This window comes from Ornithodoros turicata, chromosome 9, assembly GCF_037126465.1.
Source record: "Ornithodoros turicata isolate Travis chromosome 9, ASM3712646v1, whole genome shotgun sequence".
In the NCBI taxonomy this organism is placed as follows: Eukaryota; Metazoa; Arthropoda; class Arachnida; order Ixodida; family Argasidae; genus Ornithodoros; species Ornithodoros turicata.
In genome coordinates, this window is record NC_088209.1 from 10,526,417 (window position 1) to 10,550,204 (window position 23,788).

The window sequence follows — 23,788 nt, forward strand, 5'->3', positions numbered from 1 at the left end:
TATTCATCTTTGGAATTCTGTTGCCTTCGGAAATACATGCCTACATTTGTTATGATGGGTAACGATTTATTGATTTCGCTCGCAAAGCACACAAACGCCACTTCAACACGACATAGGCGGAAACATCTTCATCCGTGTCGGTGGAAAGCAAAGGGTTGGCGGTGTCGCAGTTAATCTCATAGATAAGATATCATTCACGTTTGATATGGCAACGTTTACCTTGTGATTCCGATAGCACTACTCAATCCTGCACGTAACCAGAAGATTCGTGCGTTCTCAACAGAATTACACGACTGGCCTCGCTTCCTATGGTGGACGCCGTTGCCTCCATGGTACTCCATAGGCTCGTTCCCCAGTTTCTCATACCACGTGACTGCACAGTGTTGGCAACAAACGGAGCAGCTCCGCTGTAGTTAGGCGGCTGAAATTCGTCCACTAACACTGTCCATGACCAACGGATGGCTGCGCCCGGGCGGTCAAGTACGTTCTCTAGAGTATTCCTATATTAACTCTATGTTGGGTCAAAACGATTAGATGGTGGCCTCCCATTACGAGCCCCCGGTGCAACGACGTGCTCGGGGACTCACGAGTTGTGTCTTAGCGCCGTCGACTGCTGTCTGCACTGGGTTTGGTGGTGGTGGTGTAGAAGTGTGCCGCGATGCCGTTTATGTTGGTGGCGGCGCTGGGTCAATTTTGGGCTGGCGGCGGCAGCGTGAATCGGCGCTCTGGCGGCATCGTCATCCTCGATGGTGTGCTCATCGGTGCGCTAACGAACGAAATTTCAGCGATACTGTTTACCTCACGATGGTTTCCCTTTCAGATGCTTTTCTCTGCAACAGTGCATTTAAGACCACGCATTAGTAACATAACTCTTAAAAAGCAAGCGAGCTGGAGTCATGCACCCAATGGCAGGTAATTCAACATGAACACTGATTAGGAAGATCACCCAAATACAATTAGTTTCTTCATATTTAGCGAGCTGTACTATGGAATACAGCCTCGTTCTGAATTTACAATTACATGACATGCATTATCATGCGGTTCTACGCCCTGCTGACTTGTTAGAGCCTGAATAAATGCGTTTCCGAGTGCGAGTTTACCTTTAGTATCGAGGCTTAATGCCGTCCATTCGGCCGTCTCCCCTCCCACATAGCTCTCTGCTTGAAGAGGTGGTGGGGGTGGTCATGGCGAGAGGGCTTGCCGTTGTGGGCAACGTCAAGCTGGGGAATGTGCGCCCTGGGTCGACTTCTAAGGGAACTGTGCCGACATACGTCTGAAAGCGCCTCAGGAAAACCCAGGCAAAACCCCAGATAGCATAGCCGGCACCCGGGTTCGAACCCGGCTACCGTGTATCTTCTGCTTGAAGATAACCTGCACAACCAACCGACCGCCGAACCCTAAATCCTAAAACATTTGATGTGTGTGCTCCAATGTAGCAGTCTCTCCAGAATTATATATTGAAAGAACGAAGGTAGAATGGAAGATACCAAGCAATTCCAAACAGTAAATGCAAAACGTGCACAAAACAGATTATGCAGAACTAGTGCTCCAAGCAAGAGTGTACACAAAGGCCCAGGTACAGAAGGCCTATTGAGCCGCTCAACATAATTCTGCATAACCTTATGACATGCAAAAAAAAAAAAAGAGAGAGAGAGAGAGAGAGAGAGAGAAAGACGATGAACGAGCCTACGCTGCTGACCTCCCACCCCTGACAGGAAACAGTAATGAAGTTCACATTAAAACTCCAGCGCGAAACATGCTCCAGATCCAAGAGTGTAGACACACAGACACTCTGTAGCTATTGCCTTGCGGAGGCACTCCTTGCAGAAGTACTGGTTATTCACGGACCGTCGCTTGCAGTATTCGCTGTAGGTAATGAAGTATCCACAAACACGGTTGGTCAGCAGCGTATAGTGTCCGTCACCCTAGTAAATTTCGAGGAAATTGAACGAAAATGCAAGAGTATAACTAAACACAATTGCAATGCGCACGGCAGACTTACCTATTTCCATCAGACGACACGCACGCGTCCGAGAAGCAGCAGTCCGAGCGTGTGGGTGACCCCATCCGGAACTTCTGGAAGCCCTCCATCCCCCGAAATGTTTGGAGTTGGTGGATGGCTTAGATTGGTCGAAACGGTGGAAACCATTCCGTGATCCAATGACGTATCTTTCTCCTCCCTATTACTGTTTTTTGTTTGCTTGTATTTGTTTATCAGTTCGTGCCTCCCTGCCTTCGCCCTCCTTTCTGGAATAGCTGTGCGCTATACTGGTCCAACCCGGTTAAAGCCATGTGAGCTTGTGTTTCAATAGATACGTAACATAACAGGCTTTACTCGAGGCACGTGATGGTTGCTTATGCAAACGACGTTTCGAGCTACCGGGAGATTACTTCCACAAAAGATATAGCACCAATTCAGAAGTGTGAAAACTGTTTAGCATTATTTCGTCAAACCATCGTTCAAGGTGGCGCTACATGCGCCGTCTGCACTACATAAGTGAATCACATCCCATAACAGATTAGAAACCTGCTAGTGAGCGCGGTGTATCAGTACCTGAACTCAGCTTTATTTCAGATACTTCTTCGGTCACCAAGCCGTATTTTCACTTCAAGATTTGTATCTATACTGGTTGCGTCGCATATATAAATGATTCCAAAGTCAGAGGGTGCACGCTTCAGTAGGAAGTCGCAGGAATGCGTTGTTAGGTTTCTGATCGCTACACAGGCCCCAAAAGAGCAAAAGAAGAACCACTACCGCTACCGTTAAAAATCGAACACTGGAATAGTCCTCTAAATGTCTGCTTCTCAAATATCTATTTTACTAGGCTATGTTAATAGCAAATGGTATTTACTCATTCCACCCTTATGCAACCCGATATACTGAAATCTTCGAGACTAGTTTAGACTTCGAGACCCGTTTATGCGTTGGCAGTTATGGCGCGCATTTTTCCTCTTTCTCGGATGCACGATGCCGGCGCAGTTATCTAAATGTTTATAAACGTGCATTTTGTAACTAGCGCTTTGGTTAAATCGCATCTTTACTGGCTGTGTCGGCCTCTCTGAGAGTGCCTCTTCTGATTGACACGAAACACAGCAGGGTTTATAATCGAGGAGGCACGAACTGTTAAATTACGACAACAACGTTTCGAACTGTGGGAAAACCACTTCCACAAAAGATAGCAGGACCTGTAACCATAGACGCCGACCGTGTGGGTGCTTGGGGTCCTAGGTCCTCAGCCCCCCCACTGGAACTTTCACATGGAGGGCTCGGCCCCCTCCGAAAAGTATACCCTGCTGACAGTCAAGATGAACGTGATGAAGGATATCCGACAAATATTATGCTTCATGCGAATGAACATAAAAAAAGGCCTAATGACAGGGAATCCCGTACACTCCGCTTCACTCCTTTGCATGAAGCGGGGCCTATGCTTGTTGTCGCTATGCGATTGGCTCACTTCATTCGCTGAAACCCATCTGTTGTGTTGGTTTGCCTTTTACGGGTATCCCATACGGTAGTGGATCTAGGCTTTTTTCTGAGGATTGGGCTCTGACCTTGGACAACATGCTCTATATATGCACTACCTAAGGCCAATTGAAGCGCTGTTTTTCGAGAGAAATTGTGAGGGACCAGACCATGCCCTCTCCCCCTTACGTCCGCGCATGATTCGTGTATGAACTAATTCAGAAATGTGAAAATCAACCCGGTGTAGCACCATTTCTTGATACAGTCGTCGTAGATGCTTCTTCTCGGACACGCGTCCACGAACTGTGTGCTTCATAAATGTGTACTTTTTATAATTTTATCTAAATTAGAAAATACACTTTCTTACAACACCTTAGGTAATGCGATATATTCCCGAAATATGCCATACGCGTTTCTCTCTCTGCAGCGCGTGAAGGACTCAGACGGTGCGCACTGTGGTGTTATCAACGACTGATACCGAGCGCTGTATCAGTAGGCCGATCACGTGTGTCTCATCAACTCCCGATCTTGCGCTGGTGGGAGCCCTAAAATGAGGGAACAAGAAATGTAAAGGACCACTCTTGGCCTGGCACTCGAGCACGTCGTTACTCTGCCGCTTCGGCAGCGCGTTATCATGACAAGACACGCACCTTCTCCTACGAATACGATGATAGCGGTGTTCATTGTATCATAGAGTTGCTTCTCGATGTGAAGAGTTTCCTTTTCTTTTTTTTTTTTACAGTGTTTGTTTATCTTCAGATTTGGTTTGGCTAACCTCACCTAACCTAACCCAACGCAACCTGGCTAAAACTGACATCAGAAATCGCGAACGTGCTATGGGCAATTGTGTGTTTGTCTTCTCACTCACACGTTTTACTCCGTGCTTGTCAATGCACTCCTCGAAGTTGCTATCATCTTTTGCTGGTGGTGCCTGTTTCATTGCTGCTGAGAGCTGAAGCTCCAATTCGCCATACATAACTGGACGGTCTACGGCACGGTCGCAATATTATTCCTGGGCACTCATGTTTTCTCCCTGTCGGCTATCGCGCAAAGTAACGAACGGAGACCCAGAGAAATAACTGTCGGTGCTCACCTCTCGTCTCGACTCTCGTATAAAATAATGAGTGGAAGCTCACAGGAATAACTGTCGGTGCTCACCTCTCGTCTTGACTCTGGTATAAAATAACGAAAGGAGGCCCAGAGGAATAACTGTCGGTGCTCATCTCTCGTCAGGGCTCTGATATCAAATAACGAAAGAAGGGCCAGAGGAATAACTGTCGGTGCTTACCTCTTGCCTTGACTCTCTCATATAAACTAACGAAAAGAGACCCAGAGAATAACTGGCGGTGCTCATCTCTCATCTTCACTCTGGTATAAAGTAACGAAAGGAGACTCAAAGGAATGACTGTCGGTACTCACCTCTCGTCCTGACTCTGGTATAAAATAACGAAAGGAAACCCAGAGGAATAACTGTCGGTGCTCACCTCTCGTCTCGACTCTCGTATAAAATAATGAGTTGAGGTCCAGAGCAATAAATGTTGGTGCTCACCTCTCGTCTTGACTGGTATAAAGTAACGAAAGGAGACTCAAAGGAATGACTGTCGGTACTCACCTCTCGTCCTGACTCTGGTATAAAATAGCTTAATGGGGCGCAGGGCAATAACTGTCGGTGCTCACCTCTCGTCAGGGCTCTGATATAAAATAACGAAAGGAAACCCAGAGGAATAACTGTCGGTGCTCACCTCTCGTCTCTACTCTCGTATATAATAATGAGTGGAGGCCCAGAGAAATAGCTGTCGGTGCTCACATCACGTCCTGACTCTGCTATGAAATAACGAAAGGAGGCCCAGAGCAATAACCGTTGGTGCTCACCTCTCGTCTTGACTGGTATAAAGTAACGAAAGGAGACTCAAAGGAATGACTGTCGGTACTCACCTCTCGTCCTGACTCTGGTATAAAATAGCTTAATGGGGCGCAGAGCAATAACTGTCGGTGCTCACCTCTCGTCAGGGCTCTGATATCAAATAACGAAAGAAGGGCCAGAGGAATAACTGTCGGTGCTTACCTCTTGCCTTGACTCTCTCATATAAACTAACGAAAAGAGACCCAGAGAATAACTGGCGGTGCTCATCTCTCATCTTCACTCTGGTATAAAGTAACGAAAGGAGACTCAAAGGAATGACTGTCGGTACTCACCTCTCGTCCTGACTCTGGTATAAAATAACGAAAGGAAACCCAGAGGAATAACTGTCGGTGCTCACCTCTCGTCTCGACTCTCGTATAAAATAATGAGTTGAGGTCCAGAGCAATAAATGTTGGTGCTCACCTCTCGTCTTGACTGGTATAAAGTAACGAAAGGAGACTCAAAGGAATGACTGTCGGTACTCACCTCTCGTCCTGACTCTGGTATAAAATAGCTTAATGGGGCGCAGAGCAATAACTGTCGGTGCTCATCTCTCGTCAGGGCTCTGATATCAAATAACGAAAGAAGGGCCAGAGGAATAACTGTCGGTGCTTACCTCTTGCCTTGACTCTCTCATATAAACTAACGAAAAGAGACCCAGAGAATAACTGGCGGTGCTCATCTCTCATCTTCACTCTGGTATAAAGTAACGAAAGGAGACTCAAAGGAATGACTGTCGGTACTCACCTCTCGTCCTGACTCTGGTATAAAATAACGAAAGGAAACCCAGAGGAATAACTGTCGGTGCTCACCTCTCGTCTCGACTCTCGTATAAAATAATGAGTTGAGGTCCAGAGCAATAAATGTTGGTGCTCACCTCTCGTCTTGACTGGTATAAAGTAACGAAAGGAGACTCAAAGGAATGACTGTCGGTACTCACCTCTCGTCCTGACTCTGGTATAAAATAGCTTAATGGGGCGCAGGGCAATAACTGTCGGTGCTCACCTCTCGTCAGGGCTCTGATATAAAATAACGAAAGGAAACCCAGAGGAATAACTGTCGGTGCTCACCTCTCGTCTCTACTCTCGTATATAATAATGAGTGGAGGCCCAGAGAAATAGCTGTCGGTGCTCACATCACGTCCTGACTCTGCTATGAAATAACGAAAGGAGGCCCAGAGCAATAACCGTTGGTGCTCACCTCTCGTCTTGACTGGTATAAAGTAACGAAAGGAGACTCAAAGGAATGACTGTCGGTACTCACCTCTCGTCCTGACTCTGGTATAAAATAGCTTAATGGGGCGCAGAGCAATAACTGTCGGTGCTCACCTCTCGTCAGGGCTCTGATATAAAATAACGAAAGGAAACCCAGAGGAATAACTGTCGGTGCTCACCTCTCGTCTCTACTCTCGTATATAATAATGAGTGGAGGCCCAGAGAAATAGCTGTCGGTGCTCACCTCTCGTCTTGACTGGTATAAAGTAACGAAAGGAGACTCAAAGGAATGACTGTCGGTACTCACCTCTCGTCCTGACTCTGGTATAAAATAGCTTAATGGGGCGCAGAGCAATAACTGTCGGTGCTCACCTCTCGTCAGGGCTCTGATATAAAATAACGAAAGGAAACCCAGAGGAATAACTGTCGGTGCTCACCTCTCGTCTCTACTCTCGTATATAATAATGAGTGGAGGCCCAGAGAAATAGCTGTCGGTGCTCACCTCTCGTCTTGAATGGAATAAAGTAACGAAAGGAGACTCAAAGGAATGACTGTCGGTACTCACCTTAGAGCACTGCACGGGCCCGGGCCCCCGACCCGGCCCGGGCCCGACCCGGCCCGCGGGCCGGGCTGGGCTTGTTATTGGCTGTGTGCTCCGGGCCGGGCCGAGCCCGGGCCGACAAAATACGCCACCACCGCGGGCCGGGCCGGGCCCGGGCCGACAAATATGTTCCCGAGAGTCAGGCCCGGCCGGGCCACGCAGCTAATTCCACACATTGGAGATGCATTAGTTCATATCATCATGCGCTTGCGTCATTCCTGTGCATATTTTGCAAAGACAAGCAAATGGTACTGCATTATGCATATGATTCGACCCTCTAGAACATTCTCCAAGCCACTTTACATTGCTCCTCACTCCTCACATATTTCACAATCACTTTGGCAAAGCTTGGTGAGAGGGTTAGGGACTGGGAGAAGCAGTTTGTCGACAGCATGCTCTATCTCCGCAAAATCTTGACAGTGTAACGATAACGCCCCGTGCGTTCTGGATTTAATTTGGTATCGTGCGGTTACGGTGTTAACCCGCCATCACTTGTATGTGTGTCTTCTCTCCTTATAAATTTACTTATAAATTTGTTTGATAATCGGCAGAAACGCGTACGTCGCGGCTGGAAATACTAGGCCGGGATCTACTCGCCGGGTCACCGGGCCGGGCCGGGCCGGGCTCTATTTGCTTAGACGCCGGGCCGGGCCGGGCTCTAGTCACTGGGTCACCGGGCCGGGCCGGGCCGCATAAAAATATGAAGGTCCGGGCCCGGGTCGGGCCGGGCCATTTTTCGATGCGCCCGGGCCGGGTCGGGCCCGGAAAAGTCGGCCCGTGCAGTGCTCTAACTCACCTCTCGTCCTGACTCTGGTATAAAATAGCTTAATGGGGCGCAGAGCAATAACTGTCGGTGCTCACCTCTCGTCAGGGCTCTGATATAAAAGAACGAAAGGAAACCCAGAGGAATAACTGTCGGTGCTCACTTCTCGTCTCGACTCTCGTATAAAATAACGAGTGCGGGGGACACAGCAATAGCTGTCGGTGCTCACCTCTCGTTTTGACTCTGGTATAAAATAACGAAAGGTGGCCCAGATGAATAACTGTCGGTACTTACCTCTCGTCAGGGCTCTGGTATAAAATAACGAAAGGTGGCCCAGATGAATAACTGTCGGTATTTACCTCTCGTCAGGGCTCTGGTATAAAATAACGAAAAGAGACCCAGAAAATAACTGGCGGTGCTCACCTCTCACCTTCACTCTGGTATAAAATAACTTAATGAGGCGCAGAGCAATAACTGTTGGTGCTCACCTCTCGTCATGGCTCTGACATAAAATAACGAAAGGAAACCCAGACGAATAACTCAGATGGGTAGAAATCCAGCGAATCGGTAGAGATGTAGGAAGGGAGTTGCCTCAGGAGAGAAGCCGCCGATATTTCGAACAGAGACTGTTCTTCTTCTGGGAATCGTCCTCATCATTGGCATGGTATTTAAAGGGTTAGCTGTGACGTGTTTAAAGGTTCAAGCGAATTGTGGGTCAAGAGCCCGGAGGGAAGAAAGGTTCCGTACGAGCTTTTACGGCCGGAGTGAATGGCTGCTTTGTTAGAGTGTGGAGGGGATTATGTGAACGTAGTAGGAGGCTCAGAGCAATAGCTGTCAGTGCTCGTCTTTCGTGTTGACTCTCTAGTGTAAAATAATTCAAGGAGACAAAAGGGTGATAACTGCCGGTGCTCAACTCTTGAGCTGACTCTTCAGTATAAAATAATGAGAGGAAGCCCAGAGAGATAACTGCGGGCGCTCCCTTGTTGTCGTGACTCTCTGGTATAAAATAATAGGAGGCCGAGAGAGATAATGGTAGGTGCTCCCCTCTAGTCCTTACTCTGTTGTATAAAAAAACGAAAGGAGGCCCAGAGCGATAGCTGTCGGCGCTCACCTTTAGTGTCGAGTCTCCTGTATAAAATAATGAAAGGAGTCCCAGGGCGATAACTGTCGGTGCTCACTTCTTGTCTTGACTCTCTGTTATGAAATAACGAAACGAAGCCCAAAGCGATAACTGTCGGCGCTCACCTTTAGTGTCGAGTCTCCGGTATAAAATAAGGAAAGGAGGCCCAGGGCGATAACTGTCGGTGATCACTTCTAGTCCTGACTCTCTTGTATGAAAGACGGCCCAAAGCGGTAACTGTCAGTGCTCACTCCTTGTCTAAGACTATCTTGTATAAAATAATGAAAGACGGCCGAGAGCGATAACTGTCGGTGCTCTCCTCCTGTTTTGACACTTCGGTATAAAATAGTGAAATGAGGCCCATGGCGATAACTGTCTGTGCTCACCTCTTGGCTTGACTCTCTGGTACAAAAAAGCGAAAGGAGACCCACACCGAAAGCTGTCGGTGCTCACTTCTTGTCTTGATCCTTCGGTACAAAATAACGAAAGGAGGCCCAGAGCGATAACTGTCGGTGCTCACTTCTCGTCTTGACTCTTCCGTATAACATAACGCAAAGAGGACCAGAGCGACAACTCTCGGTTCTCAGCTCTTGTCCTGACTCTGTGGTACAGAGTAATAAAAGCGATAACTGTCGGTGCTCATATCTTGTATTGACTCTTCGGTATAAGACAACGAAAGGAGGTCAAGGGTGATAACTGTCGGTGCTCCCCTCTTATCTTGACTCTCTGGTATAAAATAATGAAAAGAGGCGCTAATAGATATGAAATTGAAATAAAAAATGGCTCGTCAGTATAAAATAATGAATTCTCTGGCGGGAGCTCTGGCTCCCCCGCGGTACGGAGCCTCCACTGTGGGTGGACTCCGTCATCTCTCTGGGCTACTGTCACACTCGCACAAGTCGAAGTTGCCGCGTTGGGAGAGGATGTGGCTCCGCCGTGCGCCCCAGCGCTCGAATCTTCCTCCGCCGCTAATCTTCTTCGGCGCTTGCATAGCTCTCTCGATCGCTCTGTGCTGGACTTTGGGGGCTTTTGTACTTTCTATGGAGTCACCTTGTTTTCTTATAGCCGTTTCAGTCTACTCTGATGATATTTTATTTCATATATGCCAACATTTGGGCAAAAGTTAGAGATTTGGAAATTCCATATGTATAAAGCTTTCTATTGTTGTTGTTGTTGCTGCTGTTGTTCATGCAGGTACGGATCCAGTAGTGGAGCGTTGGCGTGCTTATAGGAGACGGGCGGAGCGAAAGGCTCGGCGATCTGGCCAACTCATGAATGTTCAGGATGCACGTCGTGCGAACGTAATGGTACTAAAGGCTGTGAACTCCATGGATGTACGTAGATGTCGGCAGTTCTGTGTGTCTCTGACCACTTTTACCAGTACTGCGAAGGTACGGCGCGTTGCTCGAAGTCTCCGTGAAGGTCCTCCAGCGAAGAACCCCCTGCGATCTCTGTCTCTCTCGATTTCCAAGCCCGAGAAGGAAGTTGCATACTAATTTTGCATAACCATAGCAGCGAGCTCCGAGGCAGCGAAATGTTCAGGCTTTCAGGAACATGTTTTGCAGCTATACGCGCTATTAACCAAGCTCCTCCATCATCTGACCCCGACATCGATGCAGACTTCACGATTGCAGAACTCAAGGCGGCCCTGGCGTTTTCTCGGAAAAATTCGTCACCTGGTCCGGACTTGGTCACCTATGCTGCGCTCTGTAACCTGATTGACACCTGCCTCCTGGTCCTTTTAGAAATCTACAACAAATCATGGAGGGATGGACAAGTCCCTGCTCAGTGGAAGGAGGCCTTAGTGGTCCCCATACTGAAACCGGGAAAACACCCCTTGGATCTGGCGTCTTTTCGGCCTGTCAGCATTACCAGCTGCCTAGGCAAAGTCCTGGAGCGCATGGTGCTGCACAGGCTCGAATGGTGGCTTGAGAGGAGATGTGTTCTCTCCCAGGAAATGTCAGGCTTCCGTAGGCATCGTAGTTCAATGGATTCGGTGATGGATTTGGTCTCTGCTGCTGAGGAAGAGAAAGCCCGGAGGCAAATCGTGATGGCTGTCTTCCTGGACGTCAAGCGGGCGTATGTCACCGTAAGTCACCCCGGTGTTCTCCATGCGTTACTCCGGTCTCAAGTGCCTGGGAAAGCGCTTGCATGGCTTTCCGACTTCCTGAGCCAAAGGAAAATTTTTGTCAGAACAGGCGAGGGTGACGCAGAGAAGACTGCTGTACCGCAGGGTGCCCCGCAAGCAAGTGTCCTAAGCCCGTTATTATTTCATATTGTCAAGGTTGACCTCAAGGAATGTCTACCGAGGAAATTAAATGTCTCCATATATGCGGACGATGTGTGTATCTGGACTGTGAGAAAGCCCCGGCCGGCAATTCAACATCGGTTGCAAAGAGCACTCGACGCCATCAACAACTTCTTTTTGAACGCGGGGATGGATATCTCCAACGAGAAAAGCGCTGTCTTTCCTTCTACTCTTCTAGAGATGCGGAGGTTCCAACTTCGGATTGGCGATTGCCCCCTCATACAAGTCAAGTTTCACAGGTTCCTGCGTGTTATCCTGGACCGCAACCTGTCGTGGAGGAGGCACATTGACTTCATCATCTCAAAGGCTCAGTGCTGTGGGAATGTGATTCGCCACTTTGCCGGCGTGCGCTGGGACTGCACTGGATCTTCTTGTGCTCCACAAAACTCTGGTTCGCGGCTCCCTGCTATACAGCTTGCCCGTATTGCACGGTATATCAGCCACGTCTGAACACAAGCTTCGGTGTACACTGGCACGCAGCCTGCGGACGTGCCTTGGTGTCCCGCATAGCGCTGAGACGCGGACGGTGATCGCCGATGCCGGAGAAATACCTATCGATGTCCTCTGCCGAAGAGAAACCATCCGACACTACTTACGGTTGCTCGCTCACCACCGGTGCCGTCCTCCGGTTCAAAAGCTACGTAGGCAGAAAAACAGTAAACTCTCGCTGTGTGTTACAGCAACATCTGAAAACATCCCTGGCTTCAATGTTTCCCCGACCGCCCCTTCAGTGGCACAATGGGCACTGCCGAGCTCATCCCCCCCAACAGACATCCTTGGCCTCCTGGGGCCGAAGAGCCAGATCCCCGTTCCGGCTCTCAAGCAGTTTACTTTGGAAATGATGGATACATGGTACAGAGGCCGCACGGCTCTGTTCACAGATGGTTCGTCTACGTCGGATGACTTCTACGCTGCCTTTTTATACCGGAGGAGTCACTATCATGTGGGTTCCGCCTGTCACATGGCACTTCGTCGACCTCTGTGGAGGTGTATGCCATCTTGCTATCTCTAAAGTCTGTCTCCAACTACCCTTCCCGCTCCTGGGTGATATACACTGACTCAAAATCAGCCCTGCAATGTGTAGGAAGCATGGGCATCCGCGGCTCGTTGGCCCCAGTGGTAGTTAGTATCCTGACGGCGCTTTTCAAGGACACTTGCACCGGCCTCCTAAATTTACGCGTTCACGAGATAGATTGGTCGCAGGTACTGGTACTGGTACTGTCGCCTGTGCACGCCACAGCCAGAGATTGCGTCAGCCACTCCAGCGATCTTGTTAGCTAGAATCATGCACGTGTGAGCTAAATTGATTTGGCCGATTTGTTGTTATTAGGTTATTATTTACAAATAGCGAATTCAGCTGGTCGTTTGAGTCCAGGTCAATGCGGTGCGCCAGACTACACTCTCGGAAAAGCAACGGATAGTAAAAGTTAGAAAACGTTCGATTCTTGACCGCTATTTTACGTGTTATCACCTTACGCTTGGGGCGATGACGGATAGTAAGGGCTGACGGTTACGCCATCCGCCAAATGTTTACTCTTATGTTACCGCCTATTGCAGCACTTATACCGCATACCATGAATAAACGAAAATGCTCTGTAGCCGTCAACGGTGCAAGGTGCCCTCCCTTCGTCCCCTAAGGGCAACATCGTGCTCCTCTTGCGCTCTCATCGGCTGCAGCGCCAACAAAGGACGACCCCCGAAGAAGGGCAATTAGAAGAACCGATGCAACAGCTGCACCTGTAACCTTGATAATGAAAAGCATCATTAGTGAAATTGAAGACAGTGGCATATGTAGAGAGAGTAGACGGCACCGGGGGCGACACGCGACAACAGAACGAAGCACAGTGTATGCCAATGTGTGGGTAACTTACCTACAAGACCGTGGTCTGCTGGCGGGTGGCCACACATCAAACACCAGGCAGGGAGGCATTTAGCATAGGCAAACGCGTCTACAGCCCACGGGTATCCCGAACGCAGTTTTCGCAGTTTTGACAGCGTCCTCGCAGCTGACTGACTAAATCCGTTGATGTTGTTTGTGCCACCCCACTGGCGCTTGTACAACCATCACCTGTGCTCTGTATAACAACGAGGGGCATTCACACCGAATAAAACAAGAAATCGGCAGGGCTCACCCACGTGGTCCAGCGAAAAGTCTGCAACACTCACCTCCTGAACGCGCTCTACTTCACGACAGACGCACGTGCTTCCCGCCGCTCTTGAAGTCCAGGCTCGCCAGTCAAAATGTAAAACGGCACGACACGACGGAGTCCATTTGATAACCATCGTCGAGCGGCCGCGAGCAGAGTACACACGTGAGGGACCGCAGCCGAAAACTTTGGGTTGCTCGAAACGCGGAGGGTCCAATCGAGAAAGCCTGCGTCACTGTGCACGCACACGCAGACTTTCTTTTTTGTTTTTGCAAGGTTAACCAAGAATAAGCGTAAAAGCAGTGAGTCGTGAGTCCGGGGTTGGTTTATCCGTCAAGGGGAAAATTTATGCGTCAATTTCTAAGGGTAAATGCACAAATGGCGGTAAAAACAAGTGCCTCAACGGATACAGTGCGGGGTTTAACTGGTACTAGAAGTAAAATACATGATAACGAATAGGGCAGTGGGCGTCGGCGTCGCATATTACGGTTACTAAGAGTAAAACACGGACTAAGAGGTATTTTAAGAGTTGCTTTACCGAGAGTGTAGGGCCTGTGCAGGAAAACCGCACCAGTGCTGCTTACAGCGATCCGCCCAGCAGATCCTGCTACATAATGCGAGTGTTTTCCAAAAACTCATGCAACTGATGTACAGGAGAAATTTGCGGCCGGAGGACAGCACTTTAATAAGCATTTTAAATATAAAACACGTGACAATGTCAGAATCCACATTCACAACTCACATTCGTACCATCCGAGCCCGAGTCTGTGATCGTCCAAGTTGGGCGAAACGGTGTCCACGAAGCAGTTCTCCCTCTTAGGACGCTTCGCCCGTGAGAAAAAAAGAAAAAAAAAAAAGAAACAGAATTAAAAAAAAATCTGTCGAATGGCTGAGTATAAAGGCTCTGCGGTAGGTCTGCCGGTTTCATGTAGGCAATGTTGAGCAAGTGTAAACAATGGAGAGGAGGGTGAGCAGGAGCGAAAAGCGGAAGAGCTCGTGTTCTGGTTCACATCGCCGATATCCTCGGGGGTGGGGGGGGGGGGGATATCCTCGGTGGGGCCTAACCTGCACGGGGTTAGTGTTCGCGAGTCCACACTGCACCAGAACGACCCCCGGAACACGTCGCGTGTTGCCCTGAAACGGCTAGCAGAACATCCACGCTCAAATTCGCTAGAGTCATCGCGGCATCAAGTTCGACATAATTTCGTGGCACCGTAAATTTTGATCTGGCTACCAAACCAAACTTGCAGACGTCACGTCAATAACAAAAGCAGGCCCAGAGTGATAGCTGTCGGTGCCCACCTCTTGTGTTGACTCTTCTGTATTAAAATAACGAAAGGAGGCCCAGAGCGGTAACTGTCCGTGCTCACCTCTTGTTTTGACTCTCAGACATAAAATAACGAAATACAATTTTAGAACAACGATTTTAGTCAAAGAAAGGACAAGTTTTTATTCATTTATTCATTCCATTCATTAGTTATAAACTTACGAAAGGAGGCCCAGTTTGCGCGGCCAACAACAACAACTTTATTGCGAGATGATGAATGGGGAGTTTCACCACCAGGGGCGATACTCTACCCCATTGCTGGTGGTGATGCGGGGAATGAAATAATGAGTCCCTTCTCAATAAGGATCGCAGTCCTTTGCGCGGCCTATGAACGGCCGTATGGGGACTACTCTATGCGGTGCTGTTTCCGGGAAGATTTCCCCCAAAAATTACGAAAAGAGGCCCAGAGCGATAAATGTCGCTTCTTACCTCTTGTCTTGACGCTTCGGTATATAAAAAAGAGACTATACTCTTGGGTGCACAGATCATTGGACAGCGCGGACTTTGCTGTTCAATATGATCGTTGTGTTACATTTCTCGACTCATCGAGTTATCTAGATATTCAGCTATCATAACGTCACAGGTCGGGTTAACAAGCGTGTAAACTTTGTCCACACATATTTCCAAAGCTAACAAGATAGGTAAGACCGAGTAGTGAGGTGCAAGTGACATCGTTTTTTACGAGCAACCAGACCAGAAAAATTGGAAACGGAAATAACCAAAACAGAAGACCAAGAAACACCGGATACATGCAACGTGGGTAACTATGGTCGTAATACCATCTACTACAAAAAATAAAAACAAAAAAAAATGTTGTAGAAGAAAAAAACACCCTCGAGGTTTTTTAATATGTTGCTGAGGAAGGCTAGTTCTATAAAGCCGCATTTGTCTCAGACGTCTCTTCCGACCCCTTCATTTCGTGTTTTACGCTCGATTGTAGCGAATGTTTGGAAAAATCGCATACTTCACCTATTTTTCCAATGACTACGAAAGTTACGTGTCTTGCGACTTTTCCTGTTGAAGTATTTCATGGGGCCTTGGAAAGAAAAATATTCATTAAAATTTAATGACTTGATCCCACAAAAAAATCGCGAAGTAGGAGGAGGAAAATTGCGAAAATCCCGGCCTCTGTACACCAGCACTGATCATAGCATGACAAGCGGGATTTGCGACGCTGTGTATGGCATGGCTTCCTCTATACGCAAAAGAAAACCACACACGTCTAGGTGCTTTCTGTGAGCCGCAGCTGCCGTTCACGCCAGACATGATTTTCGCCAGTGCTGCGAGCTTTGCTCGTGTCTAGCAGCCGCCCCAGTGAGATCTGGGAAGAAACGTTTGGTGGTATGTCGTTTTGCACTATTAGAGACCGCTAAAAAATCGTAAAAATTTGCCATAGTTTTGTGAGGGCCGAGCAGGTCCGCTGGAACATTTCGCGTGGAATCGCCCTCGTGTACATCCAAGGTACGTTTTTTGAATTTCCTTTCGTGGCTAGCTGCCGACGGAGAATAAAATCAGTTCGATCCTGGGATCACCCGGGGATGGAGCCCCGGGGCCCGCCCTACTGAAGGTACGAGGGCTGCTCGCACCGCAGAAGACATGAGGAGGAGGTTCCTTCCAGGACTCATCCGAAGTCGTCCGTGGGCCGCAATTTCTCTCGCCGACCCTGCTGCTTCCATGATGGGAACATTTTCGTGTGATTCAGGCAGCCATAGAAAACGGCCACGTATGAAATGCGTCCAGCTTTGACTGACAGGTCGGGCCTCATTTTGATCAACTACTAATGACCTTTTTTTTTTCATAATACACGACACTGAGCAATATGTTAGGGATCCGCTCTCAATCGCTGAATCAATCCATGTCGCAGTCAGGATTTATCTGTTGTCGTGGTCTCTTGCAACTTGGTGATCCTGGAGCGTGCTTCCAATGGGCGGACAACAGAACGTCGGAATTGAGCTTCTTTTGGTGTGTGCTGCTCGGACGTGCCGTGTGAATTCATCGTATCTGGAAATAATATTGATTTGGTTGATATACATCTGGTTGATGTTTTTGTAGACAGGCGCGAATTGCTCCAAGTAGCTGTTCTTAAGTAATATTATTCCCTGCTACCGTAATGCCCATATACATATTAGATATTGTCACCCTCGCTTGATCTAACTAATCAGTAAAATGTGTAAATGTAATCATTTAGAGGCACTAATGTTACAGAAACGCCGTCTACTATGCGGCTGCCGCCATATTGGAACATTATTGCGAATCACTATTGGTAAATGAAAACAGTTCCCAACTTTGCGACTTTGCAAAATGGGTTGCAAACTTGCAATTCTCGGGTAAGACCACGTGCACCATACATTATTACCAAACTTTCGGTTACTGTGGTTGATAAGGAAACACGCCCTACCATGGCATATTATCGCAACGCACTACTCCTATCTGCCTAGTAACGGTCGACAATAATGAGAATAGTTAACAAAAAAAGAAACATGCCCTAACAACGATGGGTATTTCTCGTTCATTCTTTCAGGATCTGAAACTGGATAATTGCCAGACCCATTGCTCGGATGGCAGATTTGTTCGAGATTGGGAAAGTCTACATACGTGGCATAGAACACCCCCAGGATGGGTGTGGAACGAGGCAGCCGATTATTGGGTAAGTTCATGTGCCGCATATACGCCGCATACGGATAACCCGGAAAACACCCAGTAAGATATGGGAGTGTGAAAACAATTCGCACGTTATTTAACAGACACAAAAACTTACTGAGGTATGTTCAGCGCGTGCTTTCCGCTGTTCCTTTTGCGCATCAAGTGGCCTCATAAACAGGTGATTGTCTAGTGACGACAATCACATCCGTGGTAGGTTTAGTGATGACTACAACTGTACTGCAATGAAGCGACTGCCTCTGAGAGCGTGGCTCATTATTTCATTCCGCACGCCACCACCAAAAATAGAGTAGAAAAACTGTGGTGGTGATGAAATTCCCTATTCATCATGTCAGAAAAAAGTGTTGTTGTTGCCTCTGAGAGTAAATGGGAAGAACATAAGAAGGGGTCTGCAAGGACTCAGATTATGTGACACAAAATGCGAGAGAAGAAACAAAAATACTTTCGCTCCAGTCAAAAGACCGTTAATAAAAGTCTCTAAAATTCAGCATAAACGTCTTGCCAAAATTTGTCTCTCTGACATCATGTATGTGCCCCGATGTAAACGCCAGATTTACCATTGACATCCTTAGTGTGAAAATCTTCCGTAAACGCAAGTTCTCTATCACATTTAGTAGTATTTGACGTAACACATGACATCGTTGTGTTCGAATGCTGTTAATATGTGTTGTTATGTAGTCAAAATACCAGGCTCAACGCAGTTCATACAGCATGATCCACGGACGCTTTACAAAGTGACTGCCAAATCGTTGACACGTTTGAGAGATCTCTTTTGTAGATCACTCCCAATAATTCTGAAAATGTTATTTTCTACACTCAGAAAAAATCGCTCCTCTGCCCAGAACCCGACGATAAGGTTAGTATCCACTTGTCAATTTCGCATGATACCTTCTCTCTACATGTGTTCAGAGAATGTGGGTTATTGCTGGAGGGAACAATAAGGACATTGCGAGGCAAATAATGCCCACACAGTGCAAGGAACGCTAAGATAACGACGATTGTCCTAAACCCTACGTTCGCTAGTGCCACACGAGTAATATATCATGTGCACGAGCCGTACAGTGCTTATTTGCATCTTGAACGTAGAGCAGCACCCTCACGGTGTTACACCATACAGAAAAGAACTACTTCTGCAGCTTCGATCTGAATTCTAGCATTTCTTCGGGATTCAGATTTGCGCAGGCTTTGGCAACGAACACACACTGGACTTAACCTACAAGAAATTCCAGAGGACACTCGCCTACATATGGGACCTGGACGACTACGAACTACCAGACTTAGACCCCGTTATCTGTCGTTTGCAAAATAAATGACGTTTTGTTTTGATGTCGAAATAAACAACTTGAACAAGTATTTCGCTTCAGAGTGAACTGTATCATCACCTCGTGCTGACCTGAAATCATTAAATGTAATGCGCATGAAAACGAGCATTGCGTCAAACTTTTTATTGGTACGTAGGAAGGGAGTTGCCTCAGGACAGAAGCCGCCGATATTTCGAACAGAGACTGTTCATCTCCTTGGCGGTTTGTTTTGGGTCGCTTAGGGTTCAAGTTCTAAAAGACCTTTGCTATATTATGCTATTATATTGTGCTATATTTTGCATAAAATGCCTTTGCTATATGATCTGTTCTTCGGCACATCTCTTCGTTGACACCAAGAGCGTGGACTATTCTTTCAGACAGTAGACCGCCCTTGGAGGCCCTGGCATCGTATGCCCCCAAAGCTATCAACGGCTTCTACACGGAGATCCTCGGCCTGCTTGCCATACTGTTTCCAGGCGGCACTGTGTGGTTGCAGTGTCTTCTGGGCAACGTTGACATCTCGGGGAATGTCCTCGTCGATCCTGCGGCAAGCGATCGTGGCACTAGCTCTGTCACGCTTACCCCGTCTGTCTGTCGTTTAGCCATTTGTCGATGCTGCACGAATAGCTGTCAAGCCTTTTTCCAAGACGCTGTCAGTACGCACTCTTCCTTGCTCTCGGCTGACCCTACGATGACCCACACACTGGTAGGACGTTACCCCAGGGAGGAAGTGTCCTTGCGCCACAGGCTTCGTCTGAATGTGGCGCGTACTCCTCTGCTCCTCTTTAAGATGGACCACCGTTCGTCGCCCAATTGTCTCGTTAAACCCCATGTCATGTTAAAGGAGACAATCCGCACCTTACTCTTCAATGCCCACCCGTTTTCGGCAACAACGTCCTCGGACGTTTCCTTAGCTGTGCTGCTAGGTCCCGACCAACACAGTCAGGTGACAAAGACGCGTATTCAGTTCCTGCGGATCTGTTGCCTTCTGAGTGAACTGCGATCAATTTCGAGATTATTTATTTATTTATTTATTTCTTCTTCTTCTTTTTTTGTTTTTTGCTGACAATAGGAAACCCGTGACAGCACCGTAGCGCAGCCTACCTTTTCCTTCTTTCTTTTCATAGTGAACATATATATCTCATGAGAGAACTGGTGTTCTGAGGCTGGAACAACATATAAGGGACAAATACAAGCAAGACCTCAAATTGCCTAATAAATTAACGATGAAAGGCTCTCATCTTTCATATATATGTCCCCCACGTGGACGTTCTATTGCTGTTCCGCTCCGTGTGCAATTTTTATGGTTATCCACTTCGCGGAGAGACGTAACTGCTTCGAAAACCAGTTGGACGCTCAGAATATGTGCATCGTTCAAGACGACGACGAAATAAATCGTTGAAGAATAGAACATCGAAAAATAACTCACATAAAAATTTCGCTTTCGGCATGTGCTGTTTCTCGAAAAAAAATTGCGCCATTTCGCTTTTCTCGATATAAAATCCACGTCTCAACATAACTTTTCAAAAATATAATCTGTAAACTCTGGCAAAGTTACATGTGATTCGCGGCATATGATCTTACGAAGCAATGGAGTATCTCCTTTGTGCGTGTGTGTGCGTGCGTTTTTATTTATTTATTTTTGTCTATATTCGATTATTTTTATTTCCTCTTCTTCTCTTTTTTTCTTTGAGACCCTCGATTTCGAGATCGAACGCTTGCCATTTCTGTCCTCATACGCGCGTCCTCTTCTGCATAATTCAATTTTTCCAGCTGTTGTTACAAGACGCATTATTAGTAAAGGTAGAAATGTTCACACACACAACAAAAAATGTGAGTTCCGTTGAAAATAACGTTGTGTCTCCCGTAAGTTAACATTCGCCCCCTTTCCCCCAAGCCCGACTATGGCTTAATAGACCATTTTAAAAAGATGTGTGCGACACCAAGCGCGCGGCTTAGAGCAGCATGGGAACTTTGAGGGGCACTGCTCTGTCGTCTGCTTGGGTTATGGTTTATCCCCGGTTGACGCTGCTGCTGCGTACACCGAGAATGCTGTTGTTCTTCCTCTACCTCTGCCTCTGGCTGTCTCGTAATGCTGTAAGACCAGGGCCGGGACACTCCCGTTCGCTATGTGGAGCCACTTTTCGAGCACAGCAGCGACACAAGTAGTCATCGGCTTTGCACTGAGCATGTGCATTTCTAGTACGGGGGTGCCTTTTAGCGCGTTGGTTGCTCCGCCGTGCTGCTTATTTCTTATACCGATCCAATATGGCGAATTCTGTTCGTGATGCGGTTCAGGGTGCCGTTTCAATGTTTTTTTTAATTGCAATCGCGGCGGAAGTAGTACAGTACAAACAAGTATCTACTCTGAGAAAGGCAATGCTTTTATTAGCGCTTTTATAAAAAGTTCCTCTTCAGAATGTTCCAATCAGTCTTATACACTCGCTGATCACAAAGAATGGAACGGTAAACAGAACAGCCTTTACTGTCTCTTGTATATATCAATTGCACATTCGTCCACCGGTGTACGAGCGATATTTGAGATGCCAATGAAGATACACCTTCAAGGTACACATGCATCCAATGCCTGCAATTCGTTTAAATCGCCGCACTTCGTAAATCACGGCATCTGAAACGATTACGGTAGATAGCCGCAATGCGCATTACAATGCAGAACAGAGTACACTACGTACCGCAGTCACAAGAAAGAGCGTTAAAAGTTCATTTTAAGAACGCGGCGATACTATTTCGGCAGTATCTTCAATATGTAAGACGAGACACTGTGAATAAAGAAAAATGTGATTCATGTATTCATTCAAATCACGTGCAAAGTTGAACAGAGCATGCAGTGCACTACCGTTATTTCAAGAGCCAATGGTAAGTAGAATGCAGAGCAAATTAGAGTGTAATCGTGCAGTGCATCAGAAAAAGAACATAATAATGAATAGTGATGTTAAAAAGAATATATTCGAAAAACTACAGGCACAATTGTACAAACATCAGGAGCGTTCAAAGACTAAAGAAAACTAGAAATGAAGACCATGTTGCAAACACATCTGCACCAGTTACAAGCAAGAACGCGCAAAAAAGGATGCTGTAACGAACAGATCATGCGATACACCACTGCAGTTTTGAGTTCACTAGAATACCAAACAGAAGGTGTCATGTTTTGCACAGTACATAGGTGAACAAAGAAAAATTTGCACAGAAATATGTACAGAATTTTTTTTTGAAATAAAAATTGTAAAGGTCACTATTGCACAATTGTTCTTTTTGGTTACGTTCACAGTAAGGCAGTTCTATTCTCAAACACTGGGGCTGTGTACAGAAACTGGTACTTGGCCTTTCGCAGAACCAGGGCTAGCCTTTCGTGCTGATTTCATTTTTCGCATTTTCCGTGTTGCAGCTGAATACCTGGAACGATGTGCCTTGAGTGAACGGTTGATAAACCTGAGGTGCCACTTCAGTCTTGTTTGGCAAAACAGTTTACAAATCTGGTTTGGCATTCGACGCAACAAAAAATGTCAGTTTCTAAAGTGAGTACAGCGGACAGAACCTCAGACATTTGAAACATGCAAAGTACTTCCGATGTATTCACTAAATACTTGTTCCATTTTCTGCACCAAATTCAAACAGTCTTCTGAGGGGATGCTGATGTCGCTGACGAGGTCCTCCGGCACGTCATTTTCTTTTAGCATCACTAGGAACTGGTGTGGACCAACTGGCAAGACAGCGTCCTCGGCCGTCAGGAATCTGTTGCAGCCGTCTGCTTTCCGAGCAAGGAATTCCTTCACGAGACAACCACCAACGTAAAACACAACATTTTCCGCGACAATGTCGGGGCTGACTCCAGCTTTGTGGGTCGACTCCTGTGTCTGCGATGCTGATGCCCTTTCAGTGTCCTCACTGTCTGTTTCTTCAGGTATTGTGATGTCTTGAAGCTCCGATAACAGCATTGTGGTGTCGTCTTCACAGTTACTGTCCTTCGACAATTTCATTATCTTCGAAATCGATATATGTTTCAGCCCAGCTGTAAACGAAAAACATTTGGATGCTCGTTACATCCGTTCTCTTCCCGAATCCGGTCAAATAGGTTCTTCAACGGGTCTTGCTGGAGACGTCTTGTCATTAGGTGCCGGAAGCAGAAGTTGGCACGCAGGTCTCCCCATAGAAGAAGGACTCCCTTTATTGTGACCTGCCACACTTCAATCGTGTGTGGATGCCGTGGGCTCTTGGACTTCCACTTTGGGATCCCCTGCAGACATTCCTCAAGAAATTAGCGATGCTCACAGGTATCTGAAAATGCATAACGCAGTTTCTGGCCTTTCTTCTTGATGATAGAACTTTTAAAGCTTGTCCATCCTCTCAAGGAATTCTGCTGTGGATTTTGCTGTTGCTGGAATTTCATTCAAGGACATCAAAACGAGAAGTGCCAACGACACTGTTGCAGTCATCACCTGTGCCGCCCTCTTTAAAGTCATGTTCCCAAAAGCAAACTTATAGACATGTTTGTCTGTCAGGTTTGGTGCGAGATGGCGTCGAAGGTGGTGGGAGCAAGTGGTGGTGGCGATGTACGACCAGTCTATAGTTCCCTTTCCTATTTGCAGCTGGTGGGCACGAAGATTGTTTCTGGTGCACTTGAGCAAATGTGGGATATCAAAAAGAAAGTAGACTCTCTCACCACGGACCATGAATTATGGCTGCTCCGGGGTGACGTTAAGCCGTGTTGCCACAGATACGTTGTTGGCACCTTGGTCGCATATAACTGCCTTCACCCAAATGTCCACCGCTTGAAGTTTTGTAATTATCTCCTGCAAAAGGTTCTTAATGGTGTCCGCTGGTGTCGAGTTGTGGGATATGGCATATGCTATCGGCTGCACCCACGCTCTCGAGATCCCGGATACCAAAACAACGATAGCGACAATGTGGACCGTTCTTTTCTTTCCGTCATCTTCATATCCTGTGACTTCATCCCTCTTG

The 23,788-nt window shown here is 47.2% G+C and overlaps 1 protein-coding gene across 1 annotated transcript in view; it reads left to right on the forward strand.

The window, feature by feature from the left end:
- Window positions 1-18,860, forward strand: part of LOC135369299 (uncharacterized) — a 53,692-nt gene extending 34,832 nt beyond the window's left edge. Inside the window, exons 9-11 of the mRNA XM_064602897.1 lie at window positions 17,368-17,493; window positions 18,328-18,363; window positions 18,680-18,860. Of these exons, the coding sequence (XP_064458967.1) occupies window positions 17,368-17,493; window positions 18,328-18,363; window positions 18,680-18,820 (303 nt within the window). The 3' untranslated portion in view covers window positions 18,821-18,860. The remainder of the gene's footprint in view (window positions 1-17,367; window positions 17,494-18,327; window positions 18,364-18,679) is intronic.
- The last annotated feature ends 4,928 nt before the right edge of the window (window positions 18,861-23,788 follow it).